The following is a 27,735-nucleotide window of genomic DNA, read 5'->3' on the forward strand; positions in this document are numbered from 1 at the left end:
TACAGAGAACACAGACACTGTTGTCATTGCCCTTAGAAACAATAGGGCCCACCTTACCAACAGGTTGCTCGAGGAATTCAACATGCCAAAGTCCTTTGTACTCTGTCCCTCCAGGACCTGGGCCACCATCCAGAGAAAATGTGCGGCTGGAAGATAAGATTGCATGGTGCTGCTAGCCAGACCTGGGTTCAAATCATAATTCTGCCACCTTACTTGTTGTGCAACCTCAGGTAAGTTACCCAAACTGTCTAAGCTTGTTTTCCCTTTTGTAAAATGGAAAAGGGTTCACTATAGGTCTACCTCATGGAGCTTGGGGTGTGCCCTAGGTCAGATACCTCAGAAGAAGATCCTGAGATGAGGATTCAAATGCATGGGGTTTCTTTAGGACATGCTCCCACTAAGGGAGTCAGGGAAGTGGGCAGGGACCAAGTGAAACCAAGCACGATACAGCTTCCCAGTCTGATGCCACAGGGCACTCTGGAGGATGTTATTCCTCAGAGTTTGTCCTGACTTATGCGAGCGAGCTGGGCTTCCAAACTCCTGCACTGGTCACTTATTGGCTGAGGGCTAGGTGGACCCAGAATACTCTGGCTGTCTGCACGGTGGGCAAAGAGGCCCAAGAAATGCTCAGGCAGAATCACAGGTGTGAACCATTAGGAGCGTTATTATGGTAAAAAAGACCCAAGGATCTGGGCAGAGCAGGAATGGTGTCTGCTACAGCACTGGTTAAATGACATAATGGTAAACCACCCAGCACAGTGCCTACTGCAGAGGAGGCATGGCACGTGAGCCATGTCAGCTCTTATTGCTGCTGGAATTATTAACAATATGATTGTCATCCTTCTAGGCCCTCTGCATCAGGGAATCTGTACTATGGGCCGCAGCCAGGGAGTTAGCATTCAAAGCCTCCACGTGGGTAGATCACACACTCTAATGGACAGCAAAGAAGGGGCACTAATATTTATTGAACGCTTACTGTTCAAATGTCAGGCACTGTGCTGAGCACTTTACAAGAGCTGTCTTATCTAATCCTTATAACAGGCCCATAAGATGGAATTGTTATTTTTATTTTTATAACTAAAGAAACTCATCCAGAAAATCAAAATAAATTGCCCATTGTCACACAACTAAAAAGCAATACAGCCAGGATTCAAATGCAGTTATGTCTAGGTTCTAAAGCAACAGTCCTTCCACATAAGCTTCAGAGGCTGCCCCTAAAAGATGATATGGCACAGCCTGCCTGTTCCCTGCCCAGCATATTCTGAACAGCAATGTGCCTAGCTCCAATAACACACATATCAGCTTCCCTTGCAATTAAGGATGGCCAATAAAAGAAAGTCAAGTCATCTGGTGGGGCTCCTTTAAATAAAATGGATTCCATCAGGAGGCATTCTTTTTGTTCTTTCCCATCCTTCTCCTGCTTAGAAGACAGATGTGATGGCTGGTGCACCAAAAGCCATCATGGGCCATGGAAGCTAGAGACCTATGGATGAGCTCTGAATTTATCTAAGACTTATTTATATGAAAGAAAACACACCTTTATATTACTTAAGCCGCTGTTATTTCTGGTTTCTGTTTCTAGCAGCTGGACCTAATCCTAACAGACACAGATCACGTGATATTTATGATCTCCTTTAAGGACTTTACTATCTTGAATCAAAGTAAATTACCCACTTGTCCCAGGCCCTCTGTCCTGGAAACATGTTGATGTATCTCCATGCTACAAAATTGAACCCATAAAGTCCCAACATGTTGCTTTGTAAACATCAACAGATAATAACAATAATAAACGATGAGTGGTCTGGGATTTCAGAATTTCCAGGGCAGGTATGATTTCTCACCTTTTGAAACTGAAGAAACTGGGACACATGCTGAGAGACAAAGCCCTGATCTGACAGTGTTCTCTGAGACCCTGGAATTACTACCACTGGCACTTGGACATACATGCCTCCCCACACATTCCTCATAGGAGCTGCGCCTGGCTTCTCACCTGGGAAGCAATGGCATTTTGCTCTGTATCTTGCAGCCCTTTAAGTGTCCCACTAATCAGTGACTTTTCTAACTGCAGTCCCAGGAAACAGTGCATGGCTGAAAGCCTGACAAGGTCTTCAATCTATTTCCTGCCATTTTCAGGAAAAGTTGATGAGAAGCTTCAGTTGATAGCGGAATCCCCCAGTCCAGAGCACAGCAGAGGACTTACATAACCAGGGATGGTTTGTCAAAGCAAATTTCACATGCAACGGATCCCATCACCCTGGGACACTGGCAGAATAAATAATCACCATACACATTTTGTTAGCTACGCCTCGTTAGAGATGGATTTTAGGAAGTGGCATCTTGAAGGCTGCTTATCTGTCAGTGCTCCTTTAAGCATGGTAAGCTTTCCAGATTGGCTTTTCTAGAAAATTAGACTGTTGCCATGGCCAGGTGCCACCTGTCAGGGTTACTGGCATTGTGGGAGCCAAAGGGAGGGATATGAAGGCCTGAGTTCACCTTCAGAAAAAGTGCTGGCAGAAAGCTGGGAAGACATTTCCTTGCAGAGTGAAAGCTTGATCAGAACTCTTGCCAAGAAGGCTTTTGACTTGAGCATCAAAGAATTCCAGCTTCAAGTTACTGTGTATTTCTACACCTTTCTCCCACGTCTCTCTTACCACACTTATTCTATCTTGAGTTGGATCCCACTGAATGGAATGTTGGATGGACTATGCCTACGATTCTGCCCTGTTTTCCATGTTTCTATGATTACAAGGGATGTGGCCTGGCCACCATGGATGTTCCAATTGTATATGATGTTCCAATTGCATTGAATTCGTGTACCTATTGTGAACCAGGTGCTGTATTTTGTCTGGGAAATAGAGGGCTCAGTGACCAGTCCCTGTCCTTGAGTGGTGGGACGCTAGGGACAATGGGGCCCCTAACAACATCCATTCACACAAAGGTCCCAGGGTGTGGTTTGGGGATTTTATTTTTAACCTAATGTGGCACCTAGCATATCATGGAGCCACAATCTGCATTCTTAATCTTAAAGCCTATATCTCTTTTATCTCTGTGTACTCCTTAGCATTTTTTCTGCTCTAATTCTTATATCTTATGCAGTCTTGTTTCCTAGGCCACACAAGCCTCAAGAAAAATAAAGCTCTGGGACTAATTAATAAGTTGCTGGCTCTGGACTCCACCCAATTTTGTTAACAGGTTAACTACCCCTTACCTCACATTCATGTTACATACCCCACATCTACTTTGTGTCACATGAAAACCTCTGTAGGCCCTAAACCACTCCTATATCATGTCAACCATATTTAAACACACCCACAGCCTTCATTTAAAGACACATAGGCAGATGGAGACAGTCACAGAGTTCTATACATAGTTATCTATATTATATATTATTCTACATTGTTTTGCTATAAATGTTTGAAAGGATGTTCAATTTTCATACATTTGAGTTTGTTAAGAATAAATTATTTTATTTTTATGATCCAAACATTTCATATTTACCTATAGTATATGAGACCTATATGTAATCCATTATTACATGAATGGCCTAATGTTACATTTTGAAAACACTTAATTATTCATTTATTAATTTTGGCTTTGAAATTTTCTTTATGTATTAATAGTTAATAAATATTTTTACAATACCTGAAGAGTTTATAGGTGTCTGATATGTTGACGTACAAATAAACAACTCTGTTCTTCTCCCTCTACTCCCAGCACTACCTCAGCCAATCCCAAATTCCCTTTGTAATGGATCCCAAAAACTTCCTGCTCCCATATCTTTGCAACTAGCTAGACATTGCTACTGGGTTCCTATTTCTGTTGCACTGGGTTCCATGGTTACCTGAGATGACCACACCTCCCAGTGAGCTCTTTATTCTCTTAAGGAGTAAGGCTCCCTCTTAAGGAGTTTCTGTCAAGTTTCCTAACCATTAGGCCACAAGATTACTCTTGTGGCTTCTCTATGTGCCATTTTACCCCTTGCCATAGAACATGTGTCTCAAAAGGGACATCAGAACCTGACTCTCCCCTACATTGGAGTTAATTCCTGACTCCCTCAGGGCAGCCTTCACCTCCTCATCTTGCATCATAAGTCAAGCCGAGCATTTTATGGTCTGACTCTAAATAACAATGCACTTATTCTCCAAAGAGTCTGGAATCTTACAAATCTGTCTTGGCATCCCAGAGTGACCCCATACTCACCTTCTGATAACACTTTACACCCTCCAAAGAATCTTTATGCAAGACACAAGACCTTTAACTCAGAAAGATGTTCTCTCCTAAGGATATTTTGACTCCTAAGAATAATACCATTAAAACCAAAATTATGTCATCATGGACACATTTTTGTACTGAAAGGATTTTCTGGAGAAAACTCCATTATATCCATTTGACTCCTTGATCAACCTTCTTAAAATAGCCTAGTTAAATCCTCTTTAATTTTTCCCATTTTCATTCATATTTTATTTCACAGAAGTTATTTGATTGGGATTTTAATTTTTTCCTATTTCAACTTTATATAAAGCTTTGACCCATTACTCAATTGGTTTGTTTATATCAAATATTATGGTTGTAACTTTTGCCCTTGAAAACTTACTATATAGACATTGTTCTACAAAGTTCAATATTCCCAAGTCAGACTGCACAAATTAGATTTTAACCACTAAAGGCTTTAAATTCTGTTGGTCATTTCTACCAGTGACATTCATTATGAACCATATAAAAAAGCTGAGAATGATGTCTCTTTCCCAGCAAAGCCACACACTCATGTCCTTAGTTAGATCTTCCAGAGCAGTCCTTTCATTTATGGCTGGATTGCAGTACAGTGAGTGAATAAGGCATGAGCTCTGGAATTGAACTGTCTGGGTTAAACGGGGCAAATATTTAATTTCTCAGTTTTCCCATTTGTGAACTGGGGTCATTATTAGTACCTAAACCACAGGGTTCTTGTGAGGATTAAAGCAGAATTCATACAAAGTGCTTCACATAGTACATTGCATGGAGAAACAATGTAAGATGTGATAGCTCTTATTACTCCAACCACCTTAAAAATTCTCTGTTATCTATTACTACAGTTAACAAACCAGCCCAAAACCTGATGGCTTAAAATAACAGCAATTTATCACTCAATAATATTTAATTGTATGGGTACAACACATTTTGCTTATCCATTCATCAGTTAATGGACATTTAGATTGTTTTCACCTTTTTGCTATAGTGAATAGTGCTTCTATGAACATTGCATACACGTATTTGAGTGCAAAAAAAATGAAGTAGTGATATATGCTACAACATGGATGAACATTGAAGACATTATGCTAAGTGAAGGAAGCCAGTCACAAAAGTGTCTCCATAGAGACAGGAAGGAGATGGGTGGTTGCCAGGAGTTAGAGGGGGCGGGCAATGAGAAGTGACTGCTTAATGGGTACAGGGTTTGCTTCTGGAGTGAGAAAATGTTTTAGAACTAGAAAGTGGTGGTGGTTGCATAACATTATAAAGATACTGAATGCCATGAATTGTATACCTTAAAATCATGAATTTTCTGTTATGATGTATTTCATCTCAATTTTAAAAATCATCATAACAGCAATTTATTATTTCTCGTGACTCTGTAGCATAGCTGGGAGGCTCTGCTGGCTTCACCTAGGCTCCATTTAGCAGGACGGTTGACTGGGAGGGCGGGTTCTCTTTTTCACTTGGTCTCTCATCCTCAAGGAGGCCAGCTGGAGCTTCAAGCAAATCTCCGTGAGCAACCACTTACCAAGTCTCTGCTTGGGTCTCATTAGCTGATGTCACATTGACCAAAACAGGACACATAGCTAAGCCCAGAGTCAGTGTGGGAGAAGACTACACAAGGGCATGATATCAGGAAGTATGATTCACTGGGAGCCATTATTGTGATAATCTCTACAAGCATCATTCTAATCATCTATCCCAACTTGACTTGGTCTGAAATGACTCTTACATTCTAACACAGAATAGAAAGCTTGGGCTGCATGGCTTTAGAAGAGTAAGATGCAAGTCTCAAATGTATTCAGAGTCCTCAGAATGAAAGGAAACTCGGCTTCTTTCACATTCCTTTTTTTCCAGAGATCCCCCTGTATTTAAGTTCAATGTTTTTGATCAGAGACCTCTTGTTATGATCAATTTAATGTGAAACAGCTGTATGAAGGGCAGTGGCGATGCAACACGATGATCATCTTCACAGTGTCCAACTGTAAGTGCTCCGGAGTCACCACCCTGACATTCCTGGGGAGTCAGTCCTATCAGAAAGGGCTGGTGGCAGCTCTATTGGGAGGGGCTCCCACAGCCAGGGCTGCCTGGTAGACAGAGTACCCACAATGCCCTTAAAGATAACTGTTGTTTATGGAAGACAGCTGCACCCACTACCTTACTTTAACCCTGCGAGTTGGTACTATCATGGTCCCCGTTTCGCAGATGAAGAACATGGTAGGACAGGAGATGCACTCCCCAAATGCACTTTCTGGAGGGAAGGACTTGCCTCCAGCTGTCAGCTCCTTCAGGGTATGCTTGCCGTAGAGAGCTGCTTTGCCCAAGGGCATCTCTTTCCTTTCCGGGTAGCCCAAGTGCAACAGCTAACAGTGGCAGGGGTACAAAACCCATGACAGGACACCTCCGTGGGCTGCGTATGCTCCAGAGCTCCCAATAGGGTTTGCTGATCAGCTTCTCCCTCTGCCCCATTCTACCCCCTCCCCCTACAGTTCACACATGTTGATCCATAACAAACACTTGCCACTTTCCAGTAAGTGAATCTGGGCAAGTTGCTTTGTCTTCCTGTATAAAGGGTGTGGTGGAGGCTGTCCTGTCCACTTCACAAAGTGTCAACAAGATGTAGAAATGGTGGTGAGATTAACGCAAAATATGCTGACCCTAATATCTGCTCTTTGATCCACCAACACGTCAATATCCTTTCTTGGATTCTCAGATACGCTCAACCCTGGTTTCTTCAAATGGTGATAGCTATTGGTCACCATGTGCTAGTCACTGTGGTGATGGTATTACCGTGCGCCAGTCACTGTGGTGGTGACAGTATTACCGTGCGCCAGTCACTGTGGTGGTGACAGTATTACCGTGCGCCAGTCACTGTGGTGGTGACAATATTACCGTGCGCCAGTCACTGTGGTGACAGTATTACCGTGCGCCAGTCACTGTGGTGGTGATAGTATTACCGTGCACCAGTCACTGTGGTGGTGACAGTATTACCGTGCGCCAGTCACTGTGGTGGTGATAGTATTACCGTGCGCCAGTCACTGTGGTGGTGACAGTATTACCGTGCGCCAGTCACTGTGGTGGTGACAGTATTACCGTGCGCCAGTCACTGTGGTGATAATATTACCGTGCGCCAGTCACTGTGGTGGTGATAGTATTACCGTGCGCCAGTCACTGTGGTGATAATATTACCGTGCGCCAGTCACTGTGGTGGTGATAGTATTACTGTGCGCCAGTCACTGTGGTGATAATATTACCGTGCGCCAGTCACTGTGGTGATAATATTACCGTGCGCCAGTCACTGTGGTGGTGATAGTATTACCGTGCGCCAGTCACTGTGGTGATAATATTACCGTGCGCCAGTCACTGTGGTGGTGATAGTATTACCGTGCGCCAGTCACTGTGGTGGTGATAGTATTACCGTGCGCCAGTCACTGTGGTGACAGTATTACCGTGCGCCAGTCACTGTGGTGGTGGTAGTATTACCGTGCGCCAGTCACTGTGGTGGTGACAGTATTACCGCGCGCTAGTCACTGTGGTGATAGTATTACCGTGTGCTAGTCACTGTAGTGATAGTATTACTCACAAAAATGCTATGAAATAGGCACTATCAGTGGTAGATTTGTTATTTTTCTATTCCACTGTTTTTAGAGACATTTAGATCTAGTGAAATCTGTTAAGCAATTCTAGAAGTTTAGGTTTGCAATATTGGGAGTAGGACATGGGGAGAGCTGAACTGCACTGTGCATAGAGGGAGAAGAATTTGGCACGCTGAGAAATCTAGGAGGACAGGAGTAAAGAAAGATGAGGAGAAAGAACCGTGAATGAGATAATAAGCTGCTTGTTCAGTATCACCAGATTGTCCATAAGGTATATTAAGCTTGCAAAGTGCTTGCTATGAGTGGGTTTTGTGGAAACCAAGGCAGGAGCTGAGTTTTGAGTATGGGCTGATGGAGGCAAAACAGGCCACAGCACCAACTGGTAGCTGGGACAGAGGACTCCACATGGGCATAAGCCCTATTTCTGGAGAAGGATTTGGGTTTCCCTAAACTATGGCCTGTAGGTCTGAGTCCGAGGCATTGCTTTCAAAATCACACAATATTTTGTGTGGCACGAGAGGTCCTCCTAAGCCTTTGTCTGGGGTAGGTATGATTATGGCTGTATTAAAGATCAAGAAACTGGCCCTCAGAAAGGTCAAGCTATTTACCCAAAGTCATCAGCGGTCAGTGCTGGGGCCAAGATTAAAACCCGTATCTGTCTTGTTACAAAGCTGGTGTTCCTGTGGCTACCCCAAAACCATCATTTTCACTTCTCTGCCACCACCACCACTCTGCCCCAAGCCCACCATACTCTGCCATTCTCACACAGCCAAGCATGGTTTTCCTGACAGGTCCCAGCACAGACCAAAAGGTGGAGCCACCAGCCTGCAAGAGACCGTCACTGGGGTACGGAGGCAGGAAGGCCAAGAAGACAAGTGCCACGGCACCTCCTGCAGCTTCACCATTCACCTTCACTTCTAGCCAGTCCCTTGCCCTCCCCACCTACAGCCACATGCCTCCCACGCAAGCAGGCAGGAAATCCCCAGGGGAAAAGAGGCAGGTGGAAAGGGTGGCACCTTCTTTCACAGGCAAAGGGAGCTCATGGTGGGCACCCGGGATGCACTGCAGCAGGAACCCTTTAACAATGGAACCGAGAGCAAGGGCTCCATGGTGGGCCAGACTTCCAAACAGAAGACGGAGAGCCCAGGCGCTGCCAAGACCACACGCCACAAGAGGGACCACTCTCCACCACTTCCTCTCAAATAAACAGCAGCGCAGCACTGCCCAGGGCCAGGGCCACAGCACAAAGGCTGCCAAAGTTTCCATTAGGAAGCCCCCCTTTTCTGTGCTGAAAATACAGCTTTCGGAGTTTATTCTGGGTTGAGACACCTGCAGCATCTTGGGAGCCGGTTTCAAACTGACTTTTCCTTCATTTAGATTCTCGAGGGATAAAGAACTTCCTCACTACCCACTCTCCCAGTACACACCCTTCGCCAAATAACCAAACAAAACTCCTAGTTGCTTAAAGTGGTTTTACTTTTTGTTTTGGATTTTTTTTTCTTTTTCTTTTCTGTGCTATAGAAATCAGAGAACAAATCGCTCCTCTAGGTAGGGCTGGAGACTGGAGTGCTCCATTGTTCACAGGTGTGTATGTGGTTGGGGTGAGAGGCGGGAGGCCCTCACAGTGCCCCTCCTGCATGGCAGGAAACAGGACACAAATGCCCTAGCCATGGGGCCGGCTGAGCCCCCTCAACCAGCTAAAGGGGCCTATAGGAGTTTCCTGTAATGCTGCCTGTTGGTTCTCCAGCTAACTCCCAGCAGTAGGAGGAAGAGGAAAAGGGCGGGGGGAGAAGGAGGGGGAGGGGGAGACTCCCCTGTTGAAGGCGTCAGTCCAGAGTCCTGGGCTGCCCCAGCTGGCCTCACATTCTCTTTGAGCATCACTTCGTCACCCCGTCCTCCCACAGCTGGCTGGAATACAGAACTAGGCTTGACCACAGATGAGGGAAACGGAGGCACTCAAAGGGCTAACTGTGCACAGTCCCCTGGGTCTCTGCCTTGGGACAGGAAAAGTCTCCCTTTTCTGGGGGGTCTCTGTTTCCTTCTGCTCTTCACCTCATCCTCAGAGCAAAGCTTTCCCTCTTCCTTTCTCCCTCTGCCCCAAGGCTGGGCACCCACTCTGGACTCCTTTGATTGCTAAACGAGGAAACTGTCTTTTCTGCTTGGACCCAGGCTCCCCGCTTGGACTTGGGGGTGGAATCATCTGGACACCCACTTCTCCCAGCCTGATTAACCCATTTATGTTCCACCATGAGGGCTTTCCTTTTCTGTTATCCCACATCAAAGTCTGGACACCCCAAGCCCCTACATTTTGAGCAATGCAGCTAAAATTCTCTTAATTCCCTTGTACCCATCTCCTCTGTCACCACAGTCCAGCCCAACCCAGAGGGACGTGCACCGAACCACCACCACCAAGCACAGTCCATCTTTCTCTGATTCATGTTCTTGGAATGCGTTTGTATGGAGCATTTCCCACTAACAATCTTTTCCCCAGTGTTATACATTCATTCTAGTTCTGTCCTGCTCTGTCCAGAGGTGAACACCCTGCCATCTCTCCGAGCCTCGGACACTTCACCTATATGGCCAGTCTTATATCCATCCCTCATATGGCACCATCCAGGGCTGGAAGATACCCCTGCACCTGTGTGTCCCTCTGCCACCCACGTTCACGAGGCATATCTTGTGATGGGTTATCCCCAGGGGAACAGAGCCATTATGCAGAGTGAAAAACTCCCAAGCCTCCATCAAATATGAACCCTGTGGTTCCCAGGAAAATCTCATCCCTGATTCTTGAGGTGCCAGCCTGTATCACTGGACCCTGTGCCTCTGCCCCTGAGGAAGCCCCTTCATCTGTCAGTAGTGGCCGTTAGCCTCACTTTTTGGACTTTGCAGCCTCACATGCCCACAGACAGCAACCACTATCTGGATTATCTGTAGCCAAGAGGCACGTCAGAAATACAGAGGCAGAATACCAAAACCTTAAGAAAAGTATAATAGTAATTAAACAAGGTTTGATGCCTTGAGAGTTGAAAGCATATGTATGTCACATTGAAGCTGCAACCAAATTTCTATCATATAAAGACTGTGCTACTGTGTAAAAAGGCAGGGTAGGAAGTTGCTGATGCTCGATGCCTGACCCTGGCCCAGATCCTCATAAATCAGTGTTTTTGATTCCTATCCCTCCCACTTCCTTATTAACAAAGATGACCTGGGAATGGAGTGCTTCTTCAGTGGACATCTATTGTTTTGGCCTGCCCAACATCCATCCCCCATTCCTCTGGTACTAGCACCATGATTTATTTTCATTTGGAAAAAAAACCATCCCTTTCCTATTGTCTGTTCTTGGAGCTCGGGTGGGGCTGACCCCTTTCCTGGCTCCAGGGCTGGGCAGTGACCCAGTTCTTAGCAATTGACTCAAGTGTTTATAATGACCTAATAAGCTAAGAGTCAATCTCAGGATTTTTTTTTTCTTTGGTACTGGCAAGGAAGAAATACTTTCATGCTTTATTAGGGTTACTGAAAGGGTAAGCTTTGCAGGCCTAGAGCATCGAGAAGCCATCTTGCCACAGGGAGGAAAGTGTCTGCCCCTGGATCAAGTCATATCTGAAACCCAGACTGCCCCTGGACTTTTCAGTTCTATACATAATTTGAGCCTTGTTTTTTTATAACTTCCATCTAACTCCAAACTTTTATTCCTCTTTTACAGATTAAAAAAAAGCACTTAGAGAGAAGCTAAGTAACCTTCCAGGTTCCAGGTACCTTCCAGGTATGCTAGCTAGTAGCTCTCAGAGTTTTGATAGGAACACAGTCCAACTCTTTTTTTTTTTTTTTTTTTTTTTGAGATGGAGTCTCAGTCTGTCGCCCCGGCTGGAGTGCAGTGGTGTAATCTCGGCTCACTGCAACCTCCGCCTCCTGGGTTCAAGCAATTCTCCTGACTCAGCCTCCTGAGTAGCTAGGATTACAGGCACCTGCCACTACACCCAGCTAAATATTTTTGTATTTTCAGTACAGACGGGTTTTCACCGTGTTAGCCAGGCTGATCTCAAACTTCTGACCTCATGATTTGCCCACCTCGGTCTCCCAGAATGCTGGGATTACAGGTGTGAACCACCACACCCGGCCTGATTCCAAGTCTTAGTTGTCATACTCTACAACCTTCCATTATATTCCTTCCCTTCACTCTATGCTCCAGACCCAACTCTAGTAAACATTTAACAGACAACCATTCTGGAACACGTGTTGTCACCATCAGGTACCCAAAGCCAGTGACTCCAGCCAGGCTTACTTTTACCACCGTCCATATCCACTGAGCTTTCTTGGTTCCAACTGGAGTTTCAGTTTGGGTTGTGAAGGCCAGGGCTTTTGAACACAGACTTCAAGCCAGCTACAAGGTGAGCATGTTCTGCAATCTGCATTTTACCATTTTTCTTTAGCCAAGAAATTCACATCATTTTCCACCAATTGCATGTTGACCCAGAAGCTACTGGAGCACCCAGGGAATAAGAACTACCCATGGATGACTGTTTGGCAGAACTGCCTCTTTCAAAGCTGGCTTGGGGCACCATGGTTCCAGCTCAACTAGGGCCGAGGAGCATTTAAAAATAAAGTGAGGTGAGACTTCAAAACCCTTACATCCAACACCAATTAGAACAATCCCATGAAAAGAGAGCCTGAGAAATGCACAGGCCATACCATGTTGGGAATGACTCTCCCTGTTTTCCCCTAGCCCGCAACCAAGAAGAGGCTGAGATGAATAAGGTAAGCTTTTCTGGGAGGATAATATAACAAAAGTCCAACAACAAAAAGAACGGCCTTCCACATGGTGATCTTTAGCAAAGTTGCTGGGCTATGGGGAAAGTTCTCCATCTGGAGGTCTAGAGCAATCACTATTTGGGGGATTTTTGGTTTCAAATGATAACTACTCCTAGCCAAATTTTTATAGAATCAACACACAATCATCAGCAAAGTACGGACTTATGTTTAATCTGCTCACAGGATTACTCTAGAAACTGGGGCCAGATTGAGAAGACTGTCTTTAATCAGAGGCCAAACTAAAGTTTTGGCTGCTGCTGTAGTATTTTGCATTATTCAGATGCCTCAAATGTAACTGTTGAAATAAATGTTCGTGCTTAATTGGAATGCAAGGTGACACCACTTGATTTTCATGCTGCTTAGATCCACAGGAAATCCATCAAAAAAGTCAACCATATATGGTAAAGCTACCAGGGCTGATACTTAAATTCATAGCTGGTTCACATCTCTTGCCAAAGCACCAAATACTTTTTCTAGGAGGCCAACAATATAGATTTAACACCTAAAAATAATTTCCTTGACCAAAAGTAGCCTCCAAATCATTGAGAAATATTAATGTATGTATTCTATTTGGAAAGAAATAACAGAAAATATAAAATTAATCCCATTGATTAAAAAGAATTTAAAGTGCTTCCACTGAATCATGAGTAGGACAAAGAAACTCACAAAATCTTCCAAGAAGAATTTGCTGTATTGCCCTATGACCACTTGGTCATATGCTGGCTTTTGTTAAATTTTTGTTTCATGTTTTCATTGAACTGTTCATATATATACATATCTATATTTTAATCTATCTATCTATCTATCTATCTATCTTTACTCTTCCCATTTAGATGAAACAGTAAGTGCAAGCCTGTATTCTACAGGTCCTTTGACCCTATGGTACCTAACTCATGCCTGAGATCACAGAAGGTACTAAACAAGCAAGCTGTCTGAATTGATGAATAAATGTTGACTATTCTCCCTTCTCCAAGGTATTCTAGCAATGATGGTCATGGAGTCTGATGAGTCCCTGGCCTTAGAATTGTGTGGCGAGTGCCTATATAACAGCAATGCTCCTTCTTCCTTGCAGTTCCCAGGGAAATAGTCCTGGTCAGCCCAAGCCAGTCATGGCAGTAACGGTTCCCTTTGCCAGCAATTTGTCTAAGGGTGAAGACTCATTTCTGCCCAAAAAGATATAAAGTCCATTGAGAGGCTTCAGGAAGTATTTTCCTCCCCGGTAAAAGAGACAGGGTTCTAGGGGAGAAGTCCTTGTTTGCTTCCTTTCCTAACTTTCCTGTTTTAAACACTGTATTTGGGGATACGATGCCTGGAACAGAAGCAGTCATCTCAGGGCCATGGGACAGTTTTGAAGACAAAAAGTCTTTGCCAAATCCAAAGATGTTGGAGAGGAAGGACCAGAAGGATGGAAAGAATATGGGAGCTTGATAAGTTAGCAGCTAAAACTAAGCATAGGATCACCTACCTCCAGATTCCTTACTACAAAAATAGCATCTGTCCTTATTTCTGGGCCTAAGTCAGGGTTTCTGTTACTTGCAACTGAAAGCATTCTAACTGATTCATATCACCCATGTTAAAAACAGGAGTAATTGTGTCTCCCCTCTTCTAGGAGGGGGTTGTGTCTCCTCTCTTCTAGGTATGTTACAATTGAGAGAACAGAGGTTCGGGAGCCAAACAGATGCCAGTCAGACAGAGTTCTGGCTGAGTAACCCTGAGCAAGTTTCTTAATTTTCAAAGCTTCAGTGTAATTAACTATAAAATGTACGTAACAATGAAGACTTCATACGCTTGCTATTGTAAAAAAATAAAATAATGACTGTATAAAAGTCACTTAAGCATGCAGTAGGCGCTCAGTGTTAACTCCTTACTTTTTTACTTTCCATATAATCCCTGTGTGGAGTAGAAGGGTCAAATTTTGTGAAGGGGAAAGCACACTCCCATGGTATTATCAAGAAACCTTGATTTGATTTTTCATCATCTTTCTTATTCCAAGACAAGACAAATGATAGGGATTGCTGTCCATATGGGAGGCTGGAGCTCAAAGAACAGCTTCTAATCAGCAGGCCTGCCTACGTGGCCTGTATACAGACAAATCCCTCATTTAGGAGCTGTTCTTGCCTTTTGTTGAGCCTGATGCTATCTGTGACTCAGCCTGATCAAACCATCTGCTTAATACCTCTATTCAGAAAGGCCCCCACCTGCTGGGCTGCTTTGGGCCAGGAGGGTCTCTATTTCCCACAACCTGCCCACAGCTGGGAGCCTTTAAAATGTGGACCCAACTACCTCAGTGGGCAGTGATCCCTGAGTGAGTGTGCATCATGCCCCGGCAGCCTCAGGATGGTGTGGGCCTGAGGACAAGCAGCAGGCAGGCAAAGCTGGCTTGCTGGCCACTCTCATGGCCTTCCTGGACACACACCTAGATACGGCCCCCACACACGTGTGCATGCATGCACACACACACACACACACTTTCCACACTTTCCTCCCTGGTGATTAGGCACAGTGATCGTCAACCCCTGGAGAGCTGAGAACCTATCTATAGTCACACACTGTCCTTCCTCCTTCCTGAAGGCATGAGGACGATGTTAGCCTAACTCACAAACTCATACTGTAAACCCCCACCAGAGAGGCAGTGCAGAATAATGGTTAAGAGCCTCTACCCCTAGCTCCAGAAATTACAACTTATGTAACCTTGGCAAGTCACCTAAACCCTCTTGGGCTCTTTTATCTCATCTGGAAAATGAGTATGAAAATAGATTTGTTGTGATAATGTGTATAATGTGCTTAGCACTGTCCTTAGCATGTGGTACCCACTCAATAAAATGTACTCTGCCAGGCCGCTTGTATATTAGGAAGGGATCATCTCCTCCTGCCAAAGGACAATCCCAAGGCATGGCCCACCCAACCTGCCATCTTAATTGGCTATGGCTCATAAGATCAACATTTGCACTAGTCCAAAATATTTGTCAGATACTTCCTGTGTGTGGGCATTTGGGATCCAGCAGCAAGGATCTTTGAGAGATTACAGTCTAAGGGAAGAAACAAACCCAGGGACAAAATCATAGTCATGAATTGTAAATCCTATCAAGGAAAAGAGGGAGCTGTGAGAAGGAGTACAAAGCGAGCAGCAGGAGTGGGAGTATCATTTTACTGAAAGTCAGATAAGACCTCCTGCTGAGAGAATGGCATGTAAGCTTGTAGGGACTCAGTGTCCCTCACATAAATGCTAGAAGGAAAATATATTGTCCTCGGGCCAGAGGTGGCACTAGTAGCAAGACAGGTTCTCACAGCACAAGATGAAGAGATCTCCTGGTATGGTGGGACCCCACCAACTTTGCTTCCTTAGGGACAATCTGCCCTGTAATTATAACCACCTCCAGAATGTGCCTGGGCTCAAATGCCTCACCTTGCACCCCTGTCCCCCTCTAAGTGCCCTGAATTGTCTCATAAATCATCTAGTCCCACAGCACTTGGCAAAGCAGCACTGGGGTTTGATGACCATATTGTCCACATAGTCTTGGAATTCAGGCTACTTAGTATTGAAGCTCAAAGTAATTTTCCCCTAGATTTACTCACACTGTTCCACTCTGCAGGTTAAACTCCTGTCCAGGTTGCTTTTCAGTGAAACCACTTTTAGAGATTGTTCTACCCCAATTTTCTGGAGTCATTTAAATAAATTCAAGGGACCTCTTAGAAGATCGCAGATTATATATACATATCTACGTATAAAGACAGAGAAAGATCCCTGGGAAAGTCACTGTCCAGGATCACATTGGCTTTGCTTTTTCTTATTTTCAATTAGACTCATGTGCTGTGGAACATTACTAAAGCACAGTGTACATGGTACACTTCCAACATTTTTCATTTGCTTTCCTGCTGTCTTCCATTTCCCTACTTGATTTCCAATATGACAGTGGTTTGGTGCCACTGTGTTTTTTGCCCAAAGCTTTGTGCAGGTAATAGCTTCCCTCTCCCATCTCTTTTAATCCATTTCTATTAGGTTCATGCTTCTCCTTCACTTGAAGTTACTCCCAATCTCTGCTCCTGGGCTCTTCTAACCTCTTTGTAGTTGGTCACTGATGCCTTCATCAATTTCTAAGAATCATTCATTTGCATTCATTCAGTGCTTAATGAGCACCTACTATGTGTAGGCCACTGGGCTGTGGGAATATAAAAATGATTACCACATACTGTTTGTTATTCTTCTGTGATCTAAGGATCACATAGTCTCTGGTGGGAGCAGGCAGGTAAACAGGTAAGTACAAGTCGTTACATTAGTTACTGTAGATTGAAGAGTGGATAGAATATTGTGGAAATAAAGAAAAGGGAAGGATTAATTTAGCCTTGAAAGATTAAAAATAACATCACAGAACAAGCATATCTGAGCTGTATGTGAAAGGGCTTTCTTGCTGAGCAAACAGCTTGTGTAAATACGAGTGTTCAGAGAATCAGAAATAGTTCATACTGGCTAGAGCACAGTACAGGGTGGCAAGGGGAAACAGTTAGAGACAAAGATGAGAGGAATTTGGTAAAGGTTGGTTAGGGCCAAAATACAGGTCAACTGAACAGCTGACTGTAACTGACTGTAAATATTAAATAAATAAAAATCCACACGCTTGTAGTGACAGTAAAGAAATCATGCCCTTTTTGAGACCACTGGAGGTTATTATTATATCAACTTCCGATGCTGAAAATTGGTGATTAAAGGGAAGGAATTAAGTCTTTACACTGCCTTTTTAGGAGAAAATGTAGTCCTTTGCCAGATGATGAGGGAAAGACCTCCCTCATACCAGAATACCAGCTAAAGCATGTAATAAGAATGACAGGATTATAAAATCACCATTTTGCAACTGACAGTGAAATATCTGACTTGGACAAAAACCCTCAATGGCTGCTAAAACCTTGGGATGAAAAGTTTTAGGAAACATAATATTCTCCCAGTAACAGAGAATCATCTAGAAATTACCCGCTAACTGGAAAGGGAAAATGCATCTTTACAAAAGAAAGACATGGTGATCACCATCTTAACCAAAAGATCAAACTAATGGCACAAACGTGGGACAGCCTCTCACTGTGCACCTTCTGATGTGACACATATGAAGTACGCAGCTTCACTTAGGTAGTATCTTAGGTAGTTTCAACGGCACCTTTAGTTTAAAAAAAGAAAAAAAGGAGATAGAGGAAAAAGTTAAAACCAAGAAGCAGCAATTGGACAAATCTAGAGTATGGGGCATCCTACAAGACAACTGCCCTAACTTCTTCAGAAAGTCAATGTTACAAGTGGGAAAATTTTAAAAGGTGGGGGGGGATTATCTTGATTTTAAAAAGACTAAAGAGATGTAATGGTCAAATGGAATGCCTGAATATTCTTAAATCCTGATTGTAAAACTAACATGGTAAGATAACCTTGGGAACAATAGACACATTTAAAGACATTTAAATATGGACCGGATACTAGTCCTATAATTTCTAGTCTTATAATGATCTTGTGATTATGTGGGAAGGTATCTTTTTTTTTTTTTGAGACAGAGTCTCACTCTGTCACCCAGGCTGGAGTGCAGTGGCACGATCTCAGCCCACTGCAACCTCTGCCTCTCAGGTTCAAGTGATTCTCCTGCCTCAGCCTCCCAAGTAGCTAGGATTACAGGCGTCTGCCACCACGCCCAGCTAGTATCCTTATTTTTAATGAGATGCACGCTGAGTATTTAGGGATGAAGCATCATGCAACTAATTCAAATGATTCAGCAAAATATATATACACACATATAAATAGACAAACTAAATATGTCTGAAAGTTCACAATCACTGAACTTAAGTTGTAGGTATACAGCTGGTCATTGTACTTTTCTGAATATTGGAAAGTTTTCATAATAAGGAAGTTTGAAAGAAACAAAAGGAAAGGGCACATAATGGAGGGCTTGTTATGAGCTCCTTGGGATTCTGGATCCTACTGCTGAAGGTTTCAACCAGTGGTTGACATGATCAAATTTACATTTTAGAAAGCTCATTGATGTATTGCATTTACTCAACCAGCATTTATTGATCACCCACATCAAATGTTGAGTGAACCCTGAGGTAAGTGCTGTAGGAGATACGAAAACCAAAAAGGCATCATCTGGCCAGAAAAGTATTTACCATGTAATAGAGGAAATGAGACACAAAACACTAAGCACAAGGTAAAGCTTTCTTGTCACAAGGGGTAACTGGGAGACCTGGGGGGAAAAGGCAGATGCATGGTGCCTCCAGCTGTTATCTGGTGTTCGACGTCCACAAAATTATCTCAGAAAGCATAAAACTACAGGTGATTGAAAATCACCTGTCAGCTCTAGCCCCTTGAACTTTCCTTATTTCTAGATGGCAGAACTCTAATTCCATGAGAGATACTGGAAAATGCAAGCTGTCCTTGAGGTAGGGTGTAGGAATGTGACCCATTTCTGGCCCAAGGGACCTGTCTTAGGTCTCCTGAAATCCACCAGGGACTACTGACAAAGATCTTCTTTCCTGATAAAAAACAGAGACATGTAAGAAGGCCCCCTCCTCCTCCTTTCTTCCCGCCTCTGAGTGCAGCTGGGTGAGGTTGTGATGCTTGCAGCTGGGGAATGGTGAGGGGAAAGCCAAGGGAAAGAAAGAAAAGATGGCAGACTCAGATCCCTAATATCATTAAGCCACTGAAGCCTACAACCTGACAACCTCCCATTACCAGACTTCTTCTTATAGAAGCAAAATTTCCCCCTTTCCAACTCATTTATATGCAGTTGTTGATATATATGGCCCAAAACCACACTCAGTCCTCATCAGCAAGCATACTATGTCTAGAGCCAATCCTAACCTTTGAACAATGCAGTTGAAGACTCACCCACCACTGAGTCAAGTCGGTCCTGCTCCTAGTTATGACTATACACGCTGTAGTTAGGGATGGTAAAGAAGTTTCACATTCGTATGCCAACTCAGATTAATTGGCAGCAACTGGATAATCTGCTGTGCAGAAAGTTAAATACAGGTTCTGTGGAAAGAAGTGTCTAGATTCATAGTGCCAGACATCTGCCCTGGGCCACATGCTTACCGTCCCATGGATGGATGGAATTTGGAATCAGAAGACCCAAGTTTGTAAGTCCTGGCTCTACTACTTTTGTGATTTTGGTCATTTAACCTCTTTGAGCCTTCTTAAGGGATAGTTGTTATAATCAAGATAATATAAGTGACTGTGCTTTGTTAACCATGAAGTGTCACACAGATGGTAGTTACTTTGTCTTATATTTGTCAAACCTCAGCTGAGGACCAGGTTGACAGGACAGAGGCTCAAGCCCTGGATGGCCAGTAGCTGAACACCTGACAGGAGGGTCTAAGTCTAGAGTTTCAGGTGAAAGTGAATGAGCAGTAGTGAGTTGTGACCCTGAACAGTGATAGTTGGAGAAGATTCCAAAAGAAGAAGTGAAGACACTAAGGGCAAATAAAGATAGAAACCATGGACTGGATTGCCTATACTCCACTTTTTTATTGTCCCAACATCTGAGGGATATGACCCTACCCATCAGTTACAGTGGCTCCCCGTGACTGAGGACTTCTCTGAATCTTCAGGGGGCAAGCAAATTTGCCAAATTTCCCTCCCTAGGTGGTTCTAACATGCCTCCCTAGGGCAGTGTGTCTCTTTCCTCTGTTGCAAACCACTATAGTAGACTAGAATAAAGAAGCCCAAAGTGCAAGAAGAAATAGACAGTCCAAAGCGGGTAGAGATCTTTGGTAAGCTCAGGGTGGCAGGACCATTTTATTTTTCTCTCCCCGCTCACCTATGGCCTAGCACAAACCTACCACATTTCCAAAAAAGCCTAGGAGTTAACAGTTAAAAAATCAGAAGAGGCCTTTTTATAATAAAAGTCAACGCTAAAAGTGGGGCCAAGGGCTCTTAAGATAACTAGAATGACCCAAGAGGCTCTCCCTCTCCAGGTTATGGAAGGTCTGAGTCCCTTGTGAAGTCTTACCTAAAGGCCAAAGGTGAGGGAGGCTTCCTTTAGCCCCCTCTTCAACCCACATGGACCTAAAGCATTCACCAGCCCCAGGAAAATGGAAAAAAGGAGACTGACTATCAATCTCTTGATGGTGAAAAAGTGAAAGCTAAGAAGAGATTGAAACCTATGGTGGGTGGGTGGCGGGGTGGGGTGCAGGTGGGGGAAGAAAAATTCAAAGTTGCATTTGTCCACAGCTATATCTCCAATGTCTACACCAAGGATTGGTTGATATAAGAGGCAATGAATGAATGAGCTGATGGAGAAGTAGTACATCCCAGATTGAATGGGTTGTCCAAGGAACTGAAGAGAGGTGTTTGAGAGGCTCTGCACCCACAGGGAAGCAAGTGCGTAAACAGAATTGAACTGGGCAGACAGCTCCTCCCAATTCATAATCAAAGCAGACTGAGTGAATCCTGAGAGGAAGATCAGGCCTGGAGAGGCTGTTCTCCATCCCTTCTGCATTCCACATATCAGAAAAACTCCAGGGGTTTAAATTTTGTTTAACATGCAAAATTAGGAGATTCTACGTAAAGATACTATTGATAAACTGAAGATTATTCCTACTCGAGTCAAGTGCTATGTGTGTGCATTCTTGAACCAGACTGCCTGAATTTAAAGCCTGGCTCATTCATTACCAGCATGATCCTGAACAATTTACTCAACCTCTTTTTACTCCATTTCCTCAACTCATCCCCTCATTAGGAGATAATTATCACTTGTCATAAAGACTCAACATATTAACCCTTGTATAACCTGCAATAGTGCCTGGCACATGATATGCCTCAATACAATTAACTACCATAACGTGAGGCACATATGTGTCAGAAGAATACAAGTTACGATGTTGTTAGGGGTTAAATTGCCCCTGCCCTCACACCAAATTCGTATGTTGAAATTGTAATCCCCAATACCTCATAATGTAGGTGAATTTAGAGACAGGGTCTTTAAAGGGTAAAGTTAAATGAGGTCATTAGAGGGACCCCAGTTCAAGATGACTAGTATCCTTATATTAGGACACACACACACAGGAGACCAGGTGAAGACAGAAAAGAAAGCTATATATAAGCTGAGTGAGGCCCTCAGAAGAAACCAACCCTGTTGATACCTTGATCTTGAATTTCTAGCCTCCAGAACTGAGAAAATAAATTTCTGTTGTTTAAGCTACTCAGTTTGTGGTACTTTGTTATAGCAGCCCCAGAAAACTGATACAGATTTTCTTATGAAACAAATGTGGCCCACTTCACAAATTACCAAATTCAAATGCCCTGAGGCATCTGAATCTAAAGGGTGCTTTAAATTCATTCATTCATTCAACACTGGAGCACCTACTATGCCCTGAACACTGCATGTTTATTTATTAAAACCCTTTGTCATATAAGCCCATTTTATTTTCTTGTAACAACCCACTTCTAATTTTGTCCACTTTCTGCTGGGCAGCTTAGTGTGGCACTTGGTTGTCTGCCACTGCTTCTTCTGATTAATGGGAAATGATCCTTGTTATGGATCTGAAATGAACAGCATCAGAGGATGTAGTTCTCAACTCTGGCTAAACACTAGAATCACCTGGGAAGTTATAAAAATATCTACACCCAGACCTACCCCTTACCCCGTTCTGATTTAGTTGGTCTTTGTGTGGAGCTCTGGCAGTGTTTCTGTAAGCTTCCCAGACAATTCTAGTGTGCAACAAAAGCTGAGCACCATTACTCGAGTTTAAAAGGGCCTTCAAAGTCACCCCCCTTTCAACTCAAAGTGCAGTTCACAAATTACCAGCACTGTCATCATCTGGAAGCTCCTTAGAAATGCAGAATCTCAGGTTCCATCCCAAACTACTATATCGGAATGCATATTTTAACAGGACTCCCCACACAATTCAGATGCACCCTAAAATTTAAGAAGCACTGTATTCCTACTAGAATCTAGATGATTCATAGAATCTAGATTATTCTAATGGGAGTTCACTGCTTCTGAATCAACTAGAACGCATGTTAAAAACTAAGCTACCTGGCTTCCTCTCAGAATCATAGAATCTCAATCTTTGGGAAAAAGTCCTAGAAATAAAAATCTTATGTGTTTTTGTGTAGCTAACCACACAAGGGTCTGCAGCTTGGGAATCACTTACCTAGGGCAATGTATATACCCTTTTAACTGCCCAACCTCTGTTTAACAACCTTCCAATTCTTTTTTGAAAATCAGAAATATAACAGAGATACAGGTTTTTATTTTTCCACCATGCATGCAAACTTACAACTATTTATACTGTTTAGGAACACAGAAAAAATTGCGTTATTAACAGGGTGTCAAATTACCAAGTACAACAACCAGTTACCAATTATTTTTGGGGAGGTTATTTTCACAGAACACAGCAACAATTTCCAAATTATTCTTCCAAAACCAGAGTTATGAGACCAGTACAAGCTGGTTACAATGCTAACGGTCACACAAGTTTCCATGTTACACAGAAAAAAAAAGACTGACATTCTGCTGAAGGGTCTCAAGTACCTTATCATATCAGAATTTTTGAAAGAGTTTTACAATAGAACAGTCTCTCTCTTGTTTTGTGGATGCAAGGGAAAGGAAGCATCCCTCTCATTTCTTTTTGAGACTCCTTGGTAATTCTTAAAACACATTTCTAAGGCCCATCTCTGGAACTTCATTAGTTAACATTAAAAGCAAAAAGCAGACCTGATGTGATTATGATAGTGCACCCCATCACTATCACCATCAAAAGAGACTACCAATCTCCCAAAGTAGTCACGGTTGCATTGGCTTAGTGTCTTGGATTTTCAATAAACAATACAGATGAAAAGAGGCAGATACAGATGAAACCAGGTTGACCATAACTGATAAATGATGCAGCTAGGTGATGGACACATGGGGTCCAAGGACCATCCTCTCCACTTCTGCGCATGTCTGAAAATGTCCATAACAAAGAGCAAAAAAAAAATTAACAAAAAAAAAGCAGACTTACACAGCTCTATCTTCCCATTAGACTAAAATGGGGAAAGTGGTAAGACTTTAAAGGTAAAGTGTGCAGCATACAGCACTCTTCTGCATGTACAAAGCCACACCTAGAACAAAAAAGAAAGTAACCAAAGCAACATTATTCTGTTCCTGGTTTGTTTCTGTGGCTTATAAAATCTACTGATGATAAGATTGGACAAAACTTTGGAAACACCCTCAACTAGGCATCCTATTTGTCCATAATCTCTTCAACTTTCCTTTTCCAAGCTAAGGAGGTCCCTCCCATACTCTATCACTGAGAGACAGGCATGCTCCCCCTGCGGCTTTTCAAGCCATTTCTGTCTGATTTTCCAGGCCCGCTCCGTACCGGTATCATGCCTACTCGATGGTTTTGCTCCAAATCTCCAGCCTAGCACACCCTTGCTACAACTTTAAGTCAAGGTCTCTCTTGAGGAACTTAGAATGAGGTCTCCCTAACAAAAGAGAAGGTAGGGAAGAACGGGCGTAGATACAGTCCTTCTTCCCCACCCTCAGGGATGAGAGAGGGAAAGGCCCAGCTCCGCTTTTACACCCACTGCAAATAACCTGGAGATCCAAAACAGATTCTGCCCATCCCCATCCCCATCCCCCAGGAGAAGCTTGAGATACTCCATATTGGAGACTAAAACCCACTCCTGGGGCTATTTGAGGTAGAAGCAAAGAGAGCAAAGGACTGCTGAAAGTGGGAAAGCTGGGGGTTGAGGTCCAGATGGCCAGAGGCTACCACAAAGAAGGAAACAGCAGGAGGCACTTGAGTCTTAGGGAGTATTAAAACAAAGTCAAAACAAGAGTAAACACTAGTCTATGATATGCCTGCCTTGGGGTTTATCACTCGAGCAGATGCTAGGCATGAAACGGTTTTTCAACTTCAGAACTGTAGAGCAAGCCCAGGAGACAGGTTCAGGGTCTGCCAGCAGATCCACTTGGCCTTCTGGTTTCCTCAACTCTCTTTCAATCTAGTATATGTGCGCAGTGCCAAGTTCTCAGCTATCTCCCTAGCTGTATGTAGAAAAATGTGGTTTTTCAGTTGTTTTCTCTGTGGTACTATTTAAACAAAATAAAAAGGAATAAGGAAAAAAGGAAGGGGAAGGCGCAAGGTGAGGAAAGGAGGCTACCAGGAAAGGGAGGGAGGAAAGAAGAATGAGGGAGGAAATGAAGAATGGAGGAAGGCAGGCAAGTGAAGTATGAGTGACCTGAAGTCAAGCAAGCAGAGGCCCACAAATCAGAAATACCTCTTCCCCAGAACCCGTACTATAGCACTCTGCTCATGTCTTAGAAGGGAATAAGGGAAGTTGACAGCGGTATCTGGATTCTATATAGGCCCAGTCCTCACCCTCACCTGGAGCCACAGCATAATGACAGTAAACACATGTCCACACATAACAGCCCGCCCATCAGTCTGGCAGCCAGTAGGGTTCCTGGAAAGCTGGGGAGGGTAGGTGTGTGTCTCATGCACTGGTAGGGGGCCTCAGTCCACAGGCAGTTCTTGAGGTCCTTGTTGACCAGGAAGCCATCTGGGGCTGACAGCAACCCAAACAAAACTTAATGGCTTGATAGTGACATGGCATGGGAAGATCCTGATGAGATTGAAGTTCACCAGTAGAAGGGCCCAGAAGCAAGAAGAGACACATGATGGTACAGAACACATGGCATACTGCTTCTTGCCCTTAACTTCATGCATGCCCAGCAGTTAAGTGCCATTCTGCAGAACATCAAGCAGGATGGGTCTCATGGACTACAGGCCAAAGCTAGAAATAAAGTAGGTGACATCTTAGCTGGTGACCCCAGACCCACAGAACAGTAAGTTCTGGCTGATGACTAACACCATGTGCACTGGCTTCATTCTGCAGTGGCAATGGAAACGCTTGCATAGATGACATGCATGGCCAGCATGAACACGAAACCCAGCAAGTCACTGGCCCTGAAGGAGCAGAGCTTGAGGATGCACTGGTCGTCCTGGAGGATTACTCATGAGTGTCCATGTTAAAGACAAGTAGGAAAGGCCAGCGCCAAGAACAAGGTCCAGGCAATGTAGATAAAAGGCAGCACACATCTAAAGTACGTGTGCTTAACGTATGAACAGTCCGGGTGCGATCACATAACATGTGACACTAACGCAGAAAAGCAAGAGGCTATGGGAGGCAAAAGAACATGATCATAAACGCCATATTCTTGTAACTAAAGTCCAAAGGGTCTACAGTACACAGAGGCCAACATGAAGAGAAGGCAGAGAGCCAAATACGTAGTCAACCAGGAGCAGCCCAGCAGGAGGTAGCAGGGAGACTTGTGCAGGATCAGTTGGACTGGCTCACCCCAGGCTGAGTAGTCTCCACTGGCTGCTTTCCTGGACCTTGCCTGCCTTCTTTTTCCTTTCCTTTCTCTACACGAGCCCCTTCACTCAAAAGGTAGAACTGCAGGGGATTGGGCCACAATTCTTCATTGATTATCTCCACAATCTTGTCAGACTCAATAGAGCTGTGGTTTGAAAACCAACCAAAGAAGCTACGGTTGTTTTCTGGGTTTCCCTGGCTTAGGGACTGGAGATCATGCCCTGGGAGCCACTGGATTGGAGTAGAACGAGACACCACCTGGCCAGAAGGACCACAGCCATATTCCTTGATGAGCACCTTATTTTGGAAATATGGGTTGCGATCGAAGTAGAACTTGATTTTGTAGCCCAATCTGGCAAGGCCGAGCTCTTCCACTTCCAAGCTGTTTAAGTAGCTCAGTACCTCTTTCTCTTGGCTGTTCAGAAAGGATGCTAGCTGGGGGTGGTTCTGAAATGCTTGCCCCCAGAAGCCCGGGATATTTTGGATGAGGTGGTTCCTGCGCTCCAAGTGCTGCAGTCGCAACTGCCCAAACTTCCTGGAGAGCCGAAGGTAGGCCCTGTCCGCCTGGGCGTTCATGTTCTCCAGCTTCAGCTGCACGTTCTCCAGCGTATCCATGCTGCCTTCCGTCGCTGGGGGCCCTGACCCTGCATCCCTCTCTTCCTTCTTTTCCTCCCCAGCTGAGACCGAGGTATTCTCCCCTGCCGACCCTTTCTTCTGCCTGCCACCAGCTATGACCTGAGGCCCCCTCCCCGCGGTGCTACAGGTTTCTGGGGCTTTCTTCCCGGCAGGGCCACGCCGGTTTCCAACGCGGGGGGCATTTTTCGGCCTCCCCACGGTTCCCGCTGTTCCCACGAAGACAGTGTCTGCGGCCAGGCGCTCGGAGAGAGATACGGCCTTTCCCGGGCCGGGCCTGGCCGCGGCCTGCCCGCGGTCCCCCGCAGCTCGGGCCCGCAGCGCGAGGCCACAGTCCAGGGGGAGCCGGCAGGCGGCCTCCTCCCCCAGCCGGAGGAGCTGCGCGGACGCAGCAGTTTCCAGGCCACCCCACCCCGCGCCAGCCTGCACCTGTGCCGCCTGGGTGTCTTCCCCGAGACTCTGGTACTGTGAAGGGTCCGGGTCGCGCGGGGCGTCGTCCGGAGCAGGGCGGACTCGGGCTTTAGCGCGGCCTTTGCCCCGGTTTTTCGCGCGGGAGGACTTTCGACCCCGACTTCGGCCGCTCATGGTGGTGGCGGAGGCGGCTTCAAAGCCACGCTGTGACCCTGCGGCTCCTCACGCCCGCTCTCTGTCGGGACCGAGCGGGTCTCTCCACGGCAACCGCCGACGTCACGACCGTACAACTGTACCGTCGCGAGAGGACGGGATGCGCCCGGTGATTGGCGCCGCCGCTGCGGCTGCGCAGGAGACGACCCCCCGCGGGCGCGCCCACCCCCCATCTCGCGCGGACTCGCTTTCGGTCTTAGAGAGTTTCTCTGATATGCTGCCCGGGGGTGGGGGGGTGCTGCCCTTTCATAGCTTCCCCGCGGTCTCATCGTGCCCTCAGGGTCTCGCTGAACAAGGCAACGCTAAGAGCCATCACCACCTGTCCCCCATCACCTGTTTTCTAAATTAAACATCTTCAGCTCCTCCAGTTATCTCTTGTGACATCTGTCATGAAGAAAGTGCTCGGGCCTGTGTCTCTCTGAACACCTTTGCTGAGGGATTTGCTCTGGTACCTTAACTCCAGAGAATGTAAAGGTGGATGCTCTAATGCCAGGCGTCAAAGCGATT

The 27,735-nt window shown here is 44.8% G+C and overlaps 1 protein-coding gene and 1 long non-coding RNA gene across 4 annotated transcripts in view; both read right to left on the reverse strand.

Moving 5' to 3' along the window:
- The window catches only part of LOC117079569, a 526,295-nt gene that overhangs the window by 330,822 nt on the left and 167,738 nt on the right, over nucleotides 1–27,735 (reverse strand). The window lies entirely within an intron of this gene.
- Nucleotides 28–27,347, reverse strand: TSPYL5 (TSPY like 5). Of its 3 annotated transcripts, none has more exons than XM_033203593.1 (2): nucleotides 24,981–27,347; nucleotides 28–146 (listed from the first exon to the last, which is right to left on the reverse strand). In XM_033203593.1, exon 1 carries the CDS (start codon nucleotides 27,187–27,189, stop codon nucleotides 25,936–25,938), a length of 1,254 nt encoding a protein of 417 aa, XP_033059484.1. In that variant the 5' UTR covers nucleotides 27,190–27,347; the 3' UTR covers nucleotides 28–146; nucleotides 24,981–25,935. The 3 variants fall into 3 exon arrangements, with proteins under 3 accessions (XP_033059484.1, XP_033059483.1, XP_033059482.1); XM_033203592.1 differs by lacking the exon at nucleotides 28–146 and adding an exon at nucleotides 22,840–23,551; XM_033203591.1 differs by lacking the exon at nucleotides 28–146 and adding an exon at nucleotides 22,840–23,709.

The sequence above is a fragment of the Trachypithecus francoisi genome, unplaced genomic scaffold (genome assembly GCF_009764315.1).
Source record: "Trachypithecus francoisi isolate TF-2019V2 unplaced genomic scaffold, Tfra_2.0 Lachesis_group7, whole genome shotgun sequence".
Taxonomy (NCBI): Eukaryota; Metazoa; Chordata; class Mammalia; order Primates; family Cercopithecidae; genus Trachypithecus; species Trachypithecus francoisi.

Bases quoted from the DNA above. Each gene is read 5' to 3' on its own strand.
- TSPYL5 (XM_033203593.1), bottom strand. From the start codon at position 27,189: ATGAGCGGCCGAAGTCGGGGTCGAAAGTCCTCCCGCGCGAAAAACCGG.